This window comes from Galeopterus variegatus, unplaced genomic scaffold (assembly GCF_000696425.1).
Source record: "Galeopterus variegatus unplaced genomic scaffold, G_variegatus-3.0.2 Scaffold5116, whole genome shotgun sequence".
NCBI classification, from domain to species: Eukaryota; Metazoa; Chordata; class Mammalia; order Dermoptera; family Cynocephalidae; genus Galeopterus; species Galeopterus variegatus.
Window position 1 is genome coordinate 142,843 of NW_007731227.1, and position 19,981 is coordinate 162,823.

At 34.1% G+C, this 19,981-nt stretch overlaps 1 protein-coding gene across 1 annotated transcript in view; it reads left to right on the top strand.

Annotated features, from left to right (window-relative positions):
* The window catches only part of LOC103604390 (centrosomal protein of 112 kDa), a gene marked incomplete at its 3' end in the record, with an annotated part of 124,111 nt that extends 104,459 nt beyond the window's left edge, over positions 1–19,652 (top strand). The window contains exons 8-11 of the mRNA XM_008588947.1: positions 8,613–8,699; positions 11,103–11,202; positions 14,403–14,521; positions 19,509–19,652. Coding sequence (XP_008587169.1) covers positions 8,613–8,699; positions 11,103–11,202; positions 14,403–14,521; positions 19,509–19,652 — 450 coding nt within the window. The remainder of the gene's footprint in view (positions 1–8,612; positions 8,700–11,102; positions 11,203–14,402; positions 14,522–19,508) is intronic.
* Between the last annotated feature and the right edge of the window lie 329 nt (positions 19,653–19,981).

Here is a 19,981-nt window from a genome sequence, read left to right on the forward strand (position 1 = left end):
GCGCCCGCACCTCGCTCAGCCAGTGAGCGGCCGGTCTGTACGTGGGATCCAAACCCTCGGCAGGAGCACCACCGCGCTCCTAAGCGGCGCACTGTAGCAGTGCGCCACTGGGCCAGCCCTTGGTCATTATTTTAAAAAATATTTTCTTTCCCCAGTCTCACTCTTTTGTAAGTGCTCCAATTACATGTATATTAGACTCTTTAATTTTGTACCACAGGTTCCTAAAGTATTGCTTATTTTTTACTGATTCTTCAATCTTGTGTCTCTCAGGTGTTTGGACTCTGTAATTTCTATTGGCCTGTTATCAAATTTACAGACCCTTTTTTCTGCTATGTTAAATCTTCCGTTAAGCTAACATAGTGCATTTTTTCCTTTCAATTATTGTAATTCTCAGTTCTGAAATTTTTATTTATTTTATATAAGTTTTTCTTCTCTGTTGAGATTTGTTCTCGCATTAAAATAATATTTTTCTTTAATTCTTTGAAGGTATTTGTATTAACTGCCTTAAATATTTTTGTGCTAAATAATGTCATCTTGGGTCTTATTATCTCCTTTTATTTATTTTATTTTTGCCTGCAAACATAATTTTATTTTATTTTTATTCTTTTTTGTTTATGTTTATTAATTTCTCTGTAAAGGACATTGTGGGTGATACATTATAGAGACTCTGGATTCTGTTGTTTTTCTTCATAGAATATTGATTTTCTTCTGTTCTTGTAGGCTGTTCAGTTATGAGTCAAACACCTTTAAGTTGTGTAGACTTAGTTTTACATTCTGTTAAAGCAAATCTGTGGAAAGGTGAAGATATTAACCAAACCTCTTCAACATGATCTTACCCAACCTACAAACGGTCTCTCTGAGGATCTTATAATAACTTGATTCTAGCCGTTCTTAGGCAGGTTTAGGGTAGGACTAAGGTGTGCCCTTTATGGAGATTGTGCTGGATCCAGGTGTTCACAAGCTGTTAGGAAGGTACCTTCACTCTGGCTGGGTAGGGCCTTTGATGTCTCTGAGCACTGTTTAATCTGTAGTATCTGTTACATACTCTACCTTGTAGCAGCTATACTTTGTTATTCATCAAATGCACACACATCCCAGCCCATAAGCCTGTGGTCAAGCACTGGTAGAGGACTCTGCTGGGCAGCTCAGACCTCTCTAGTGCCCTTGTGCTTAACATTCCAGCTTCTTTAACTGCTCTGAACTCTGACCTCTGCCTTCTCAGCTCAGTGGGTCTGTGATCTTCTACTTGGACTCCAGTTGTACCCAGGCAGAGAGCAGGAATTATTGTGGAGCTTAATTTATGTGAATCATTGTGCTGCACTGCCTGTTGTCCAGTATCTGAGAACAGTTACATCATCTATTTTATCCCATTTTATTGTCGTTAACAGTAGGAGGTTAGTTTGGTATTAGTTACTATATTATTGCCTAAAGTAGATATCCTGGTGTCTTAAATTTGAAATTGATAGTGTATATTCTGATCCTAGTAAAAGAAAACTTAAATGTTGTTTGGAGTCAGGGTTACATGGAGGTTGAACAAATTAGAATTGTTATATTCAGTCTTTTAATTTCAGTCTTTTGTGGTAAACTAAATTAAGCAATGCTGTTTACTGTCTTTTACATACACATTATGTATGTGTAGATGCACACATATATACATGTCTATATTTATATTTATACCTACATGTACATTTAAATACTGTATCCTTTTGTTGTCTTTGTATACTATTCTAGTAAAATTGTGTTTGTGTTGTAATCCTGATGATTTATCATGAATCATGCCCTAGAGTACAGGAAAGAAATATAGAGCTACTCCTCAGCATCAAGGCAAGAGATTTCAAACAAGAGATACTTTTAATATTTTTAAGGATGGCAGTGGAGAAACGTTCTTTTAACATTAGTCTTATAATAATAATTTGGTGTTTACTATTTCAATCAAGTTATTAAACCTTACATTGGAAATTGGGGACAGACCAACATCCTCCTAATATGATACAATGAAAAAGGACACAACATCACTTTAGTATCATTCTTGTCAAAATCTGATGAATCTAATCATGAGGAAACATCAGACAAATCCAAACTTAGATACATTCAATAACTGGCTATACTCTTAAAATATGTCAAGGCCAAGAAACAAAAAGAAAGACCATTCCAGATTAAAAGAGATACAGTTGATATGACAACTAGAGGGAATTCATGATCCTGGATCAGGAAAAAAAAGCTATAAATGGCATTATTGTGATAATTTATAACACTTGACTATAAACCCTGCATTAGATAATATTATTGTGTTAATATTTTATTTCCTAATTTTGACAACTGTGCTATGGTTATGAAAGACTGTGTCCTTGTTCTAAGGAAACCTACACTGAAGCTTTTAGGAATAAAGAGGAATGATGTTTCTAACTTACAAATAATTTGGGAAATAATATGCATGTATCTCTTTTTCTCTGTCTCTCTGTCTCTCTCTGTCTCTGTCTTTGTCTCTCTCCATATATATGTAGATGGAGATACAGCTATAAAACGATAAGGCACATGGGGCAAAATGTAAATTGGTGAATCTGGGTAATGGGTATATGGGAATTTCTTATGCTGTTATTGTAACTTTTCTTTAAGTTTAATGTTATACCAAAGTGAAAATTTATAACCAGAAAGATAGAATTTAGATAAATTTCTTTAGTTGCTAGAACAGAGATCCATCAAGCTACTAAAGTGAAAAGTGACACATCCTTTTGAATTAAGTATGCCTAGTGTTATCAAGACCACTGGAGCCTAAGTTTCCTTGCTTCATATTTCAGGTGCCATGTGGTTTCTAATCTTTTCTCTGTTCGTGTATTCGCTTTGCTTTGTTCTGTATACTGGATTCATCTGCTTTCTCTTGATTGCTGTGCTGAGGTTACTTGCGTTTGCTACCCAGACTAGCTATCTTGCTGTCCTAGTTCAGATTCTTGCTTTCTTTCTTTTTTTTTTTTACTTTATTTATTTACTTATTTTTATTTTTTAATTGAAACATCGTTGGTTGTACATATCTGTGGGGTATAGAGTTGAATATCAATACCTGTGTGCAATATGTGATGCTCAAATCAGGATAATTAGTATATTCAACATTATACAATGTAATTGTTTTCCATGGCCCTTTACCAATTCCTCCTTTATCCTCCCTCTCTCTCCCCCTTTCCCACATCTGCTAACGTCAGTTCTGTTCTCTCCTTTTGAAGGTTCAAAGTATTATTGTGATTGTTGTATCTTTCTTACTTTCCTTTTTTATTTGTTTGTTTTATTTTTTTTAGCTCCCAAGTGAAGACGTGGTATTTCTCTTTCTGTGCCTCGTTTATTTTACTGAACATAATTTTCTTTAAGTTCATCAATGTTTCTGTGAACGGCAGTATTTCATTCTTTTTTTATGGCTGAGTAGCATTCCATTGTGTAAATATTCCAAAATTTCCTTATCCAATCAGGTTAGGTTGGTTCCATATCTTGGCTATTTTAAGTAGAGCTGTGATAAACATGGGAGTGCAGCATGGGAGTGCCCTTTGACATGATGATTTCCATTTCTTTGGGTATATACCCAACAGTGGAATTGCTGGATTGCGCGGCAGTTCTATCTGTAGTTGTCTGAGGAAACTCCAAACAGTTTTCCACAAAGGGTGCACCGATTTACAGTCCTACCAGCAGTATAGGAGGGCTCCTCTTTCTCTGCATCCTGTCCAGCATTTGTTATTCTCTGTATTTTTGATAATAGCCAGTCTAACTGGGGAGAGATCATATCTCAGTGTGGTTTTGATTTGCATTTCCCTGATGCTCGGTGATGTTGAGCATTTTTTCATGTTTCTGTTGGCCATTTGTATATCTTCCTTTGAGAAATGTTTATTCAACTCTTTTGCCCATTTTTCAATTGGGTTATTTGCTTTTTTACTGTTAAGTTGTTTGAATTCCTTGTATATTCCAGTTTATTAATCCTTTGCTGTATGTATATATAGTTTGCAAATATTTTCTCCTGCTCTGTAGGTTGTCTTTTCACTCTGTTGTTTCTTTTGCTGTGCAGAAGCTTTTTTAGTTTGATATAACCCCATTTGTTTATTTTACCTTTTATTGCCAGTGCTTTTAGGGTCATATTCATAAAGCCTTTGCTCAGTCCTACTTCCCAAAGGTTTGCTTTTAGGAGTTTTATGGTTTCAGTCTTATATGTAAGCCTTTAATCCATTTTTACTTGATTTTGGTATATGGTGAGAGGTACAAGTCTAGTTTCATTCTTCTACATGTGGATGTCCAGTTTTCTTAACACCATTTATTGAAGAGACACTCTTTTCCCCAATGTATGTTCTTGTTGTCTTTGTCAAATATTAGTTGGCTTTAAGTATGTGGTTTGATTTCTGGGTTCTCTATTCTGTTCCATTGATCTGAGTGTCTGTTTTTATGCCAGTACCATGCTATTTTGGTTGCTATGGCTTTGTGGTATAATTTGAAGTCAGGTAGTGTTATGCTACTGGCTTTATTTATTTATTTATTTTTGCTCAGGATTGCTTTGGCTATTCAAGTCTTCTCTTGTTCCATATGAATGTTAGGATTGTTTTTTCTATTTGTGTGAAGAATGTCATTGGTATTTTGATGGGGATTGCACTGAATTTGTAGATTGCTTTGGGTAGGATGGACATTTTTATAGTGTTTGTTCTTCTAATCCAAGAGCATGGAATGTCTTTCCATCTTTTTGTGTCCTCTTTAATTTCTTTCAATGGTAATTTTTAGTTCTTGTTGTAGAGATTTTTAGTTCTTGTTGTGTCTCCTTGGTTGATTCATAGGTATTTTTTTGGTGACTATTGTAAATGGGCTAGCTTTCTTGACTTTTTTTCTGCTAAATCATTGTTGGTATGTAAAAATGCTACTGATTTTTGTGTGTTGATTTTGTATCCTGCAACTTTACTGAAATCATTTATCAACTCTAAGAGTTTTCTTGTAGAGTCTTTAGGCTTTTCTTTATATGGGATAGAAAGATTTCAAATAAATAACCTAACACCACACCTCCAAGAACCTGAAAAACGAGCAATCCAATCCCAAAATTAGCAGATGGAAAAAAATAATTAAGATCAGAGCAGAATTAAATGTAATAGAGATTCCAAAAATGATACAAAAGATCAATGAAACAAAAAGTTGGTTTTTCGAGAGGATAAACCAAATAGACAAACTATTAGGTAGTTTAACTAAAAAAAGAAGACAGAAGACCCAAATAACAGATATTAGAAATGAAAAAGGAAATGTTATAACCAATACCACAGAAATACAAAGACTCACAAGAGACTATTATAAACAACTACATGCCAATAAATTTAAAAACCTGGAGGAATTGGATGGATTTCAGGACACATACAAACTTTCAAAACTGATCCAAGAAGAAGCAGAAAGCTTGAGTGACCAATAACAAGTGACAAGATTGAAGCAGAAATCAGCAGTCTTCCAAAAAAGAAAGCCCAGCACAGGATGGCTTTACTGCTGAATTCCACCCAACCTTTAAAGATGAATTAATACCAATTATCTGCAAACTATTCCAGAAAATTGAAACTGAAGCCATTCTCCCAAACTGATTCTATGAGGCCAGCATCACCCTTATTCCAAAACCAGACAGAGATACAACAAAAATTCAAAACTACAGGCCAATATCTTTGGTGAATATAGATATAAAAATCCTCAAAAAATATTAGCAAATAGAATAGAGCAACATATCAAAAAAATTATATACCACGATCAAGTGGTATTAATCCCAGTGAGGCAAGAATGGTTCAACATATGCACACCAGTAAATGTGGTACACCACATCAACAAAATCAAGGACAAAAACCACATGACTATCTCAATAGATGCAGAAAAAACATTTTATAAAATTCAGCATCCCTTCATGATAAAGACTCAGTAAATTAGGTATGGAAGGAAACAATCTCAACACATAAAAGCCATATATGACAAACCCTCCTCCAATATCATATCCTAAATGGGATGATAAGAAAAGGAACAAGACAAGGATGCCTACTCTCACCACTCCTATTTAACATAATGTTGGAAGTACTAGCCAGAGCAATCAGGCAGGAAAAAAAAAAAAATAAAGGGCATCCAGATTGGAAAAGTCAAAGTCAAATTGTCCCTGTTTGCAGATTCTTGAGAGAGAGAATCTGAATGATTGTTTACTAGCTAATGGATTACTTAAGCATGTTTCAGGTGTTTATTCCTAATTTGATCAATAAAGATTGAGGTGGCACAAATGAGGTGCGATGGGTTAGAGTATGGCAGCACAGTTCCATGGTATTTAGGGTTGACCCTCAGAAGCTGAGGGTATGTTAATTTCTCTAGGAGGTATTATGAAAAGATCTGGCAATGAATCTTGTCCCTTCTACCTGGCCAGCTTTGTTTTATTGCTTTTTGGGTTTAATTCCTTTTTTATATACTCCAAAATGCTTCTGTTAAGTAACTTCATACGGAATTAGATTACCTAGCCCTTTTTCTACAAAAATGAGGAAAAAGTATCATGCGATTTAAAGGCAAGAGAATAGAAACATTCATAATTTTTTCCTTTTGCAAAGTAAATGGCTAACTGTTTCCTTCTCCCCCATTCATGATGTTTAAAAGTGATGAATCTTTGTTACCTTAACTTTTGTTTGTGAATTTCATTTTGATATGTTGATTTGATCATGCATGTTTACCTTGTTAAGTTTATATTCATTATTTATCTTGTATTTGAAGTAGTAATTGAAAATATAGTGTGTTTCAAAAAATTTCAAGAAAATAATTTGATAGTACATTTATAATATTTTAAAAGAAAAGTTTCCTGAAGGTTGTAAACTAATATTTTTGAATACCTACTTTATGCCATACGATGTCTTTTTTAAGATGTATTTATGTATTTGTGTATTTATTTATTATTGATTATATATATTTGTGGGGTACAGAATCGAATATCAGGACATGTGTGCAATATGTGGTGATCAAATCAATGTAATTAGTATACTCACGTTTACAAAACATAATCTTTGTGACCGTCAACTAGTTTCTTGTCAGTCTCCCTCTTCCTCCCCCTTTCCCATCACTGATAACCACAATTCTGTTCTCTCTCTCTTTTTTTGGAAGTTTAATGTATTATTGTCTTCCTTCCTTCCTTCCTTCCTTCCTTCCTTCCTTCCTTCCCTCCCCCCTCCCCCTCCCCCACTATGAGTGAAGACATGCAGTATTTCACTTAATTTTCTCTATGTCCATCCATGTTGCTGTGAATGGCAAATTTCATTTTTTTTTTTTTTTTTTTAATGACAGAGTAGTATTCCATTGAGTATATATGCCACATTTTTCTTATCCAGTCATCTGACAATGGACATAAAGTTATGCCATACATTTTACTGGATATGGTCACCTAAATTATTTCATTGAATATAAATTTCACAATCCATTGAGGTAAGGATATTGTTTCTTAATTAGCAGAAGAGGAAATAGAGTGTCAAAGTGGTTGTTGACTTCCCTAAAGTCACAAAAGTTAGTGTGTGGTGGGATTAGAATTAGAGAGAAATGAGGTCTGTCAGACTCTAATGTGTATACTCTTAAACAGTAAGGAACCAGGTGGCCAAATTCTTCTACCTAATTAATTGATAATTAGTTTTATGTTGCTCTTCTTAACTGTCACTACTGACTGTTGTTTTAATTATAGGATGCACTCATTATCTACAAGCATTGGCTACTTTTTGATGGCTTTGCTCAGAACATTGTTGCATGTGGTGTTGGTTTGGGGTGGTTAGGAGTTATGGAATACTAAAAAGGAGATAAAGTCACTGCTTTGAGAGTTGATTCCGGGAGAGAGAACTGGAAAACTCTTAAGAGAAACGTGCATTTATCAGTAATTTGCGATTTTTGTGGATATTATTCTCAAATTGTCATGTTTAAATATGTAGGTTAATAAGAGTATTTTTAAATGAGTATGTAGATGTGAGCAAAGAAAAAAGTTAAAAGGTTGGGTGATACTGACATGAAAAATAATAAAGGCTGTACTGTGTGGATTTAAATGTAACAGCAAAAGTCAAAAATCATTTTTATTTTTATTTTTATTTTTTGTCTTTTGTCTTTTTCCGTGTCCGGCAATGGATCACAACCCTCAGTGTTGCCCCCGTACTGGACTGGGGACCGGCAACGGGATTGCAACCCTCGGTGTTGCTCCCGCGCCTCGCTCAGCCAGTGAGCGGGAACTGGTCTGTATGTGGGATCCGAACCCTCGGGCGGGAGCGCCGCCGCGCTTCCCAAGCGGCGCACTATCCGGTGCGCCACCGGGCCAGCCCCAAAAATCATTTTTAAATGACTTGTTTTTTGGTGGAGGAAGGTAGGAGATAACTGATGAATCTGTACTTAGTATTGTTAGTTTTGGTTATCAAGTGAAAATTATTTTAAAGACTGTTAATTAGTTTGGAAGTAATTGAAAGAATGCAACCAACGTATTGGCATATATAATGTGATGGCTAGAATCTGTGGCTACAAGGTAAAGTAGAAAGTGATACTGTCTTTTATACAGGGAGCTATTTTAATTTAATCATGTATCTTTTGCCAAAGGGAAAAGTAATTAATAACACCTTTACAATTTTTCCATGAAGTTGGACATGAAAACAAAAATGATGGAAGCTAAATTTCATGAAGAAAAGCTTAAACTGCAGCAGAAACATGATGCTGATGTTCAGAAGGTAGGATATACAGTATATCAATTATTCTTTTGTTTATATTAAACATTTAAAGTATTCTAGGTCTTGTGATGGTCCATACATTTATACATTTATTGATCCACTTATTTATGTATTTTAAGATACTTTATGCTATAAATGGAATTTGCTAAAGTAATATCCCAGCAAAAGTTGATCTTTAAATTTCATTTGCTAAACGTATGTGTGTATGTGAAACCTTATATTTACATTATCTTTTGGTTCTTCTTCAACTATTGTTTTAAGGTTGGCCTTCTTATAGTCCTTTATCTGCATTCTATCATTACCTTTCATGAAACTTGAAATGAGATATCAACTATAAATACTAGAATTTGTTTTTTACTAATATTCTCTCAGCTTTCTGGTAATTAGAATTTCCTTTTTCATTTAAAAAGGAACTCTTGGATTTAGTTCTGTTTGATACAGATTGCATACATTGTAATGCTAGCACTGACAATGAAACTTCTTTTATAAGTCGCTCATTGGGATTTATGCTTTCCAAGCTTTCAATCTGTATTTTTAAATAAAATTTATTTTTCTTTTTAACTGGCAGAGCAAAAGTCATCATTTGTGGTTATCTTACATGGAATTTTTGAGTTGATACTTTATTTTAATCATAATTAAAAATTTAGTTGTAATAATGTATTTGTTTTTAAAACACATGAAGGTTGATACAAATAGAAATTTTGCGCTTACTGTTTCAAAAGTAAGCCTATGAAATTGCTTCCCAAAACTGAGTGACAGAGACAAAGGCAGGTAGGTGAGGCCATAACATCACATGTGCAAGCTTTCTTAAAAGCTTAAAATATGTTGATATTTAGTTAGGTGCATGTTTAGCTCATCTTTCAAAGCAACCTGAAGGAAACCACTGATTGTATATTAGAGAAAAAAATATTGAATCCTTTTCCTTCTTCTCTCCTCTCCCCCATTAAAAATTTAAAGGCAAATATTTCTTTTTGTTTTTACTAGAATTTTACATTAGTTTAAGCTGTTTAGATAAAAACAGTTCTCTGTCATAAATATGTTAGAGAATCAATAATATAATTTCAATGTAACATGTCCAAATGAAATAGAATACATTGACGTGTAAGATTGATGTATAAGATAAATGAATATAAAAGATAAATTTGGTAAAATCAGGTGATAGAGTTTGAAATAGGCTTCTTGGTATGTCTGTTGCAAAGATATATTATAAGAAAAACATTTAATAATAAAATCCTTATCTAGGATCTTTTCTTTTTAAATAAATTCTGTGTAAAGAAAGAAAGCAAAGCAACTAGTTTGAAGTGTCAGGTAAAATATAAATAAAATCCTTGGTCTTATTCCAGAATTGGGAAGTATATTAATCAGTTTTTTTGCTTGTATGGCATTTTCTAAGTGTCAGGAATTGGGGAGGAATAAGATTTAGTATTTTATCTATTTGCATACATTCTTTTCCTTTTTTGCTTTTTTTTTTGGACATCAGGGGTCAAACGTGCTCCTTTTCTTATTCACCAATTAGTGTTAGAGATGGGATTGAAACAAGGAAAGGTAAAATGCTGGTAATAAAAACACTAAGAAAAAGTTAGCTAGATATTGGTGAGCAATCCCCCCCTCTTTTTTTAGCTGACTTTGGGTATATAGGAAATATACCCCAACTGTAAGAAAAGTGAATATTCCTATTCCTGCCTTAATTTGGGTTTCCCCCCCTTGATTAGCATTTTGTCCTGCTTGCTAACTTTCCTGCATTTTGGTTATTTCTGTGTTTTGTTTTGTTTTTTTAAGTATAGATGTATTTTGGACTATAAAATCATGATTAAATTTTATTAAGTGATTAAATTCAAAACTTCTGACAATAAAAATTAATGATGTAAAATTTTCATGCAGTTTTTGACATTTTGAGATGATTTTTTCTGATTTACATTAGCAGAACTATATATAAAAGAAGCCTATTACCTGTCATATTTCCATATATCTGGGAATTCTTGTTATTCTGAATTAAAATGATAGAAGGGCACTTGTGGGAGGATTCAGGGACATGCTTAGCTGAAGATGTTCTATTCCAGTGCAGTGGAGTGAATTGTACTATCCCAGCATGTCAAGTTTCTGATGGCTTATCTCTGCCACTTTATGACAGTTTAATTTCTGAATTATATTTTAGGGAATCACCTTATTTATTATTTATACTCTCCTTAAAAATTGATACATGAAAATTCTGAACAGATAACACATTTCTTTCAGATAATCAATTATTCTAGTATATTTAATAATTTTCTCAATGTACTATTAATTTTTACAATTTTGGGGGGAAACATTTATAAGATTAGTTGTGAGACTTGCATTATAAAAATTACGTGCTCTATACTTAAAACAGTGTAGTATACTAAAACATTTTAAATATATTTCCAGATTTTAGAAAGAAAGAATAATGAAATAGAAGAATTGAAAACCTTGTACAGAAAGAAACAAAATGAAACTGAGGAGGCTATTAGAAAGCTTGAAAAGAAAGGTGACGTTGTATTGTTATATAAATCTTTTAATAGCATTTTCATTTTGTCTTAGTGATGGTAGAAAGTAAAATTTTAGTTCTGACCTTCATAGTATGAGATGGGAATATTTATGTGGGCTTCCATCAGTGGACGAATTTATGTGGGCTTCCATATGGCTGGGAAAAAACTGTGTGTAGCGGCGATAGCAACATGGTGGTAACGGTGGTTGGTTTGGCTAAGGAGTTTGAGGAGTATGTCGCTGTCACTCCCTCTTTTTAACTCTCTTGCTCCTCACTGGGGTAGAGCTGCCATAAATCAGTTAAGGGCGGTCATAGAATTAGGACTTACTAGCTTTAATGAGAAAATTGAAGGGAATTACTTCTTTTCATCTAGTAAAATTTATTATGTTAAATATCTACTTTATATCTTATAGTATATGCTAGTATTGTGATTGATAGAAAAAATTTAAAAAGCATTTTCCGTTTACACTTTCATTAAGAAGGAAAAGAAAGTGTGTAATGAAGTATTAAATTGACTATGGCTCAAAGCATCTAAATCAGCAGGTGATTACACGAGAGAGTGCAGGTAATATTTTATGAAGAAAAGAGCTCTTGTAAGATTTTGTGAAGTTTTATAAGATTTTATTAGTTCCAGGTAACTGGGATTGGAATGCTGAAATTGGTAAGTTGTAGAAAGGTTGCTGCAAAACTATTTAGCCACAGTAGATGCCCTATGCATTAAGAAGTAGATTTTAAAAGATTAAAGATAGTTGACCAGGGGCTAGGTTAAGCATGACTTTGAATTTCAGATTTAAAAGTTTGAACTTTATCCTGTAGATGCTGGGGAACCAGAGAACATTTTTGAGTGTGAGTTTTAGGATCTCATGTTTTATAAGAGGAGTAGCCTGGTAATGCTTGAACATGGATAAGGCAAATGCCTAGTCTGTTAGAGCAGTCAGAGGCAGAATGGAGTGAGGGAGAGAGCATTCCACTCATTACAGAATGGAGGATCTCATCCCAGCACTGCTATTCAATGTCTGATACATGACATCAGGAGGTCTCTGGGCCTTGGTTTAATCATCATACAAAATGCCTAGTCTGTTAGAGCAGTCAGAGGCAGAATGGAGTGAGGGAGAGAGCATTCCACTCGTTACAGAATGGAGGATCTCATCCCAGCACTGCTATTCAATGTCTGATACATGACATCAGGAGGTCTCTGGGCCTTGGTTTAATCATCATACAATGGGGAAGTCAGAATAAATATGTCAAGTCCCTTTTAACTCAAAGATGTTATGCTTCTGTGCTTCTGTAATTTTGCACAGAATATCTGGGTGAGGGGCAGTGGGAGTAGTGAGAATGGAACTGAAGAAGAAATTTTGAGGAGTGAATCAGGACTTGGTGAATGATAAGTATAAATGATGAGTAAGAGGAAAGGAGAAAGGAAGGTTTTCATTTAGGGCTTTCCATATGGAGCTTACTGGATCTCCCTAAATCATCAAACCTGAGAGTATCTAGGTGAACGTAATGCCCTTGACAATTTCGGATGGCAATCACATATATATAACTAAACCAATGAAAGATATATTTTTAGATTCATTTCTAGCCTTAAATGTTGGTAAAAGTAATTAGAAATTTGTCCGAGTTCTTTCTGCATATATTATCAGTGGCTACAAAAATATTTTAAATTTATTTTCAGGTTTTCTTTCTCACCCTGATTCAAACCACGCAATTCAAACATGCCTAAGTTTTCAAAGTGGCCAAGTTTACAGTTTGGCTGGTTAGCTCAGTTGGTTAGAGCACAGCCTTGTAACACCAAGGTCAAGGGTTTGGATCCCAGAACTGGCCAGCTGCCAAAATATAAATAAAAATGCCCAAGTTTTAGAAATAATGCTCCTTAATGCTTTTTGAATTACAACCAGGTCTTAGTTTAATTTTGGAATTGTAAAATAACGTATGTTTAGATGTAAAGGCTAATGTTAGGTTAACTTGCATTCTCTTCTTTCCCTTATTTGTTGTATGGTTGAGATACAAGTGAAAGAAATTCCTCAGGAAATGTTTATGAAAAATTTGCTATTTACTTGAAGTAAATGAATAAAAACATATTCAGTAAGCTAGGAAAATATTACATTCAAGTAAAAAAACAGCTGAATTTATTTTAGCATCCAGTGACATGAATATATTAAACAAATTTTCACTTATATCAGTGACAATTTAAATAATTTTAGAGAAGATAGAAATATAAATGATTTATAAGGGAAATATATAATAGAATTTAAAACATTTCGTTTTAGTAACATAAACCTTGAAAATTATTTTAAAGTACCTAATAACCACAATATATTGAAATGATGGGTTCCTTTATTTATTCACTCAGTACACATCTTTTTGAGCACTTGCCTGTATGGCACAATTACGCCCTGTGGATAAGAAATTGAAATGTCTTTCTTCTCAGTGAACATAGTCTTATTGAAGAGGAAATAGGCAAGTAAACCGTTACATATAATAAGTGATTTAATAGAGAAATACACAAGGTTTCATGGGAATAAAGAAGAGTTGCTTTCTGTCCCTTCAAGGATAGTAGTCTGGTTGGTGAATGGTTTATAAAGAAGGTGATACTTGAACTGCAACTCTAAGGATGAGTAGGAGTTTTTCAGCAAGAGAGGGAAGGCCATTCTAGGATACGATTGTCATAAATAGATGGTCATATTTAGGCAGTGATACAAAAGAGAATATGTCCTCAGGAATCTGCAGATAGGTTGGTGTGTTTATATACAATACAGGTTTAAAATATGGAACTGGCAAGAGATATGGCCAGGGAATAGTTGAATCATGAGGAACTATTTTCTGTATTAGAGGCTTTTAGACTTAATCTTTTAGGTGAGGAGAACAGTAGGATGATTTTAAGCCTGGGAGTAACATTAATGGATTTGTACTGTGGAAAGGCCTCTTTAAAGCAACAGGGGACCCATCGGAGGGGAATGATACTTGAGGCTAGCACACAGTTAGCATTGTCTAGGGAGTGTGTAATGATGAATTCAACCAAGCCTGTCCATGGTAGCAGAAATGGAGAAAAGGAGCAGAGAATAAGTGATACTTTAGAAGAGAGAATTGAGAAGACAGTGAAAAATTGAATTATATATTAACTAGTGCACTGTATTTATATCATCAAACTCCTGTATTATCTAAAATTGGTTTAACTATGTTTTCCTCGTTTTTGACAGTTCAGACCCTTATACGTGACTGTCAAGTTATCAGAGAGACTAAAGACAACCAGATTGCAGAGCTAAAAAAGATATGTGAGCAAAGTACAGAATCTCTGAATAATGATTGGGAGAAAAAGGTAAGCTACATAAAATAGTTATAGAAAACATAAAAGTTTATGCTTCAAAGTAACATCTTTAATTTTAAACACAATGGATTTCACACAATATACAGAACAGTACGAAAAAAGTAAATAAAAATAACAAAATTCTACACTATCTAGAAATTGCTATGATTCATGTTTTGGTATATTTTTTTCTAGAAGTCTATTATCTATAAAATAGTTTTCATTTAGAAAACGCTAGTACTTTTGACTAATTTTAATTAATTACTGAATTTAATTAATGTTCTGGATTTTTTTTTTGTCATAACCAATAGATTTTAAGCAAAATTAGTTGGGAAATAGCAGTAGGACAATTTTTGGAAATGAAACCTTTTTAATTTTGGATTTGAGCCATTGGAACATTTCTTTCCTGGATTTTCAGATAATATAATCCAGATAGAAGTTATAGTATAAAGTTGTATTTTTTGTGGAACCTGTTTTATTTTATTATTTTTTTATATTCATATATTTTAATCCTACATATTAATGGGGTTCAATTTGATGTTTTAATACATGTATTTGTTATATAATGATCAGATTGGTATTTAGCATATCCATCCCCTCATGCATTTATCATTTCTTTATGGTGAGAACATTCAAAGGCTTCTCTTCTAGCTAATTTGCAATATACAATACTTTATTGTCAACCATCATCACCTTACTATAGAACACCGGGACTTATTCTTTCTATCTAACTGTAACTTTGTACTTATTGACCCACCTCTCCCTTTGCTGTCCCCTCCCAGTCTCTGTAAACTTGCTTTTGATGTAAACATAATCACTAGTGGATGGATCATTCTTAGAGAAGTATTTAATTTAATAATTAGGAAAAAATATTTTCATATAATTTAGTAACACCAAGATTAATGTAACAAAAATACTCATTATGAATGAGTCTTACAAAGTAATGTAGTACTTTCACTTGGGAGCCCTTAGCTCAAATTACAATATACATTTAAGAGAAATTAAATGTTACTTCTTTTGATATATTCTATCATAACAATCTTCAGTTAACTCATACTGATATTTTCTCTGTTAGTCCGGTTTCAAAACGTTTCATTGAAATTTATAAATGCCTTCCCAAGCTGACAGTGTTACTCTGAAATATGTCCTGGTGACGGCAGCTTCAGGACCAGTCTGGGAAGATATTAAGATGGAACTCTGCAAAGATATTAGGAGGGATAGAGTTAGCTCTTTTCTAGTTTTACTTTGTCAATTTGTGTGGTTTTCTCTTTCTCACATTTTGATTTTATCTTTTCTTTAAATCTGGCATAATGTTGTACTTGTTATAGATACCTTGTGTACCTAGCAGGCTCCCTTCCTCCCTTCGTCTGAATTCCCTAGTTTGTTATTTCCTAGTTTAAACTGCAAGGTATTTGAATAGACAAGGAATCCTTTTCTTTTTGCTGGATTAATAGATCTTTCTTACAGTTATACAATAAACAGTGGATGTGTAAACACTGTAAACCTGGTTGAAAGTCTTTTTTGTGAAGTATGATTCCGTGTAAATCTGGGCAGAGATGAAAACCTGGATAGATACCAAACAGGATAGATACCAAAAATTAATAAGCAGATGATAGATTCCAAACAGGATAGATACCAAAAATTAATAAGCAGATGATAGATTCATTTTGTGATTTATGCAGTCATTCATTCAAAAATTGTTAGATATTCTGTACAGAAACGGTAATGTGATATGTGCATATTGTGTATATTACTCCCTAATAGAAATACATATCCTGTATCTCTCACCTTAAATCCCAGTTATTTAACTACGTATTTAAAATCTCTCCTTGATCTAAATTCCATTGTCCCCAAACTTCATCTTCTTCCTTTGTTGCTAAAACAATCGCTCCCTAAGGGTATTATTCCCTTTTTCCCTGTTCTCTATTTCCCTATAGCCATCTACCCAGCTGCTCAAAGACTCTTCTTTTTGTTTCACCTCACACATGTAATCACTTGCTGACTTCTGTTCATTCTGCATCTTTTGAGTTTATTCACCATTGTCCCTTCTAGGTCCGAAGACCACTATCTCTTGCCTAGACACACTGTAACTGGATGCTGTCCCTAGTCTGAGGCTCTTCGGTCCCTGTCCCACAATGCAGCCAGACTGGTCTTTCTAAAACACACATCTGGTTGGTCTTACCACCATGTTCAAATCAGTGGCTCCCATTGCCTTAGGATTTACAAGGCTCTTCATGTCTAAGACTCTGGTGCTCTTTCAAGCCTCATCTTTTGTCACAATCCTGTTTCCCTTCTTGTACTTTTGTACTAGCTGTACAAAACTTTCCCCAGCTATCTGGCCTTTTTAAAAAATTGAGTTATGATTCACATCTGGTAAAATTCAACTTCTTAAAGTGTATGATTTAGTATTTTTTGGTATATTCACAAAGTTGTGCAGCTATCACCACTATATAATTTCCAGAACATTTCCATCACTAATCAGTACACAGAAAGAAACTATGTACCTATTAGCGTTCACTTCCTCTTTCTCCCTTCCCCAGCCTCTTGCAACCACTAATCTACTTTCTCTTTCTCTAGATTCGCCTATTCTAGACATTTCATATAAATGGAATCATATAATATGTGTCATTTTGTGACTGGCTTCATTCACTTACTGTGTTTTTAAGTTTCAACCTTGCTAAATTGAATCAATAATTAATTCAACATTCCATTGTATGGATATACCCCGTATTTTGTTTATCCATTTATCAGTTGATGGATATTTGAGTCAATTCCACTTTTTGGATATTATGAATAATGTTTCTGTGAACATATGTGCACATGTTTTTGTGTGGACATATGTTTTAAATTCTCTTGAGTATATACCTAGGAGTGGAATTGCTGGGTTATATGGTAGCTCTAACTTTTTGAGGAACTGCCAGACTGTTTTCCAAAGTGGCTGCACCATTATACTGTGGGCTTTTATAACACTGTTCTTCCTGTTTGGAACATGTTCCTGGTGCCTCTGGATCTACTACATATGTAGGATGCTGGGAAGGGCTTTTACATCTCCTGTATCCATTGCCAAACTCTGGGTAAAAAATCTCCTTGGGAATTTTTATGGATCAACTTATTATCAGGGCCATGATGGCATCCTTAAGGTTTCATAAACCCTAGCAAAATTTGTACTTTATAGCATGCTAAAGAATATTTGCTGCTCAAACAAACAATTCATCCCTTGGAGGAAGCCTCTCAGATCAAGTGACATGGATTCCAGTTCATTTCTGGGTTTGAGAAAGCTCTCATTGATGCAGTGTGCCTGGTGCATACTAGGTACTAATAAAATTTGTTGAATGAATACATATTAATTATCTGTAATCAGATTATTAGACTAGATACACCTGATCCTCAAACAGATCAGCCAAAGTTGTAGTGTGCTTGTTTTTGCCAGTGCCATTTTTACCCTTGTAGTCTCAACTATAAATTCCTAGGGTGAGTTTTAAATGACTCAGCCTGAGTTAAAGACACCCCTCCAACAGGCACAGTCCCCTTATAAAAAAATTGTGAGATACACCTGAAAAATGTATTGATTAGCTACTAAATACTGTAGATTTTTGATATTGAGAGGGCATATGTCCTAGGGCCTTTGGGAGACTATAAACATGAGGAAACCACTATAGCCACAAATATATACAAAAGTATCACCACAAAATTCCAAGTGACTCCTTTAGATTCCTTTATCAGAGTTACCGTGCATGTCAATCAACAGCTATGAAGGAGCCCTGAGATTGAGGTGCTATGAGCTTGGCTACGTTCTTTTACCAGCTAAGTGACTCACTTTTGAATATCAGACATAACACTGGCTTAAAATTTATATTTCAGCAAAAATATAATTTAAACATGCCAGGGATTTTGGGGACCACTTACAAATAGTTAAAACTGCATATATTAAATTTGTGAAACTCAAGGGTCTTCTATTTAGCTATTACTGAACCACCCTAACTCTCCCTGTTCAGCTAGAAACCAGAAGAAACGTTCTTGGGACTCTTACCAAGTACTGTTACCATAATTATTGTCTGCATTCTGCTTCTAGTTCCCAACTTCTCTCAGTCTTCCCTGTTTTAAAGTCCACACTGCCAGTATCATGTCTTTGTCTCTCTCTCCTATTCATGGATAATGAGTCAGATATACCATTTAGACTATTTTGGACTCTTCTCTCCCCACCTATTGAGTAGGCCTGGAGTTGGGTATAGAGAAGAGGAGTTAGACTCAGAATTCCACTCCCATTAAGATAAGTGAAGGAATATCTACAAGGCCGGGAGCACAGATATTCAACCCCCTTTGGAAGTTGTCCATTGAACCTTGTCTGGACCTCCCGTATTTGCCTTTGTTTTCTTTACCTTAGTTTACATAGGTATTTTAAAGCTTCATCCATTTCCACAGTGTATACCCAGTAATCTTTGTAAATAAAGCACTTCGTATATGATATGTATAATTTAAAGTTGTCCTTAGTCATCCTGTCATTTTCTATTTGATTTAAAAATGTGATCTATGTGTCCACTTATGTGTAGATTATAGAATGGCTAAAAGTAGTTTCTTGTTGGGGGTTGAGATAGGGGAAAAAGCATTTTTTAAACATTACTATTGTGTAAAACTTCATACAAATAAAATGAATAATACAGACAGATAATATTCCTAATCAATAAGAATATTAACGTTTCTGTTTTCTGATTTCAGACTAACACTAATGCTTTTTAGCTGTTTTACTATCTGTCTCATTTATGTACTGTTTCTACCTGAGGCAGATAATTCTCTTTAATATTTGTTTAGCTATTAAAATTTTCAGTTCAGGAAAGTAAAGAAAAAAATTAAGTGCTTCCTAATTATGTTCTTTATATGATATTTTTACTTTGAATGCTTATTTGTTGGTTTTATATCTTTTGTTCATCAGGTTTTTCTGAATCACAAAATAGTCTATTTCATAGTAGTGAAAGAGTCAATTCTTGGTTTCATTGTGTAGCTCCACCATGCTGTAGCAGAAATGGAAAAGGAAAAGTTTGATCTGCAAAAGCAACACACTGAAAATATTCAAGAACTGCTTGAGGATACAAATATGCGTCTGAATAAAATGGAGGATGAATACATGGCACAAACACAGTCCACAGTAAGTCTTTTTTTATTTCTTTACTTGACAGTTTTAGAAACTATCTTCTTAATTTCCCTGTCCCCAAGCTTCCCCAATGTACACTGTATATAAATCTTATAGAATTAAAAGAAAAAACTTTGCCATCCTACTTGATGCAGATTTATATGTGAGGGATTTGTCTATGGATTGTTTGATGAAACTTTATTGTTTTTTAAGCCCTCAGAAGTCTTTGCAAATCTTTCTTCTTTTTTTTTTTTTTTCATTGACTTTCAGTTCAGAGATCCTTCCTTCCTTCCTTCCTTCCTTCCTTCCTTCCTTCCTTCCTTCCTTCCTTCCTTCCTTCCTTC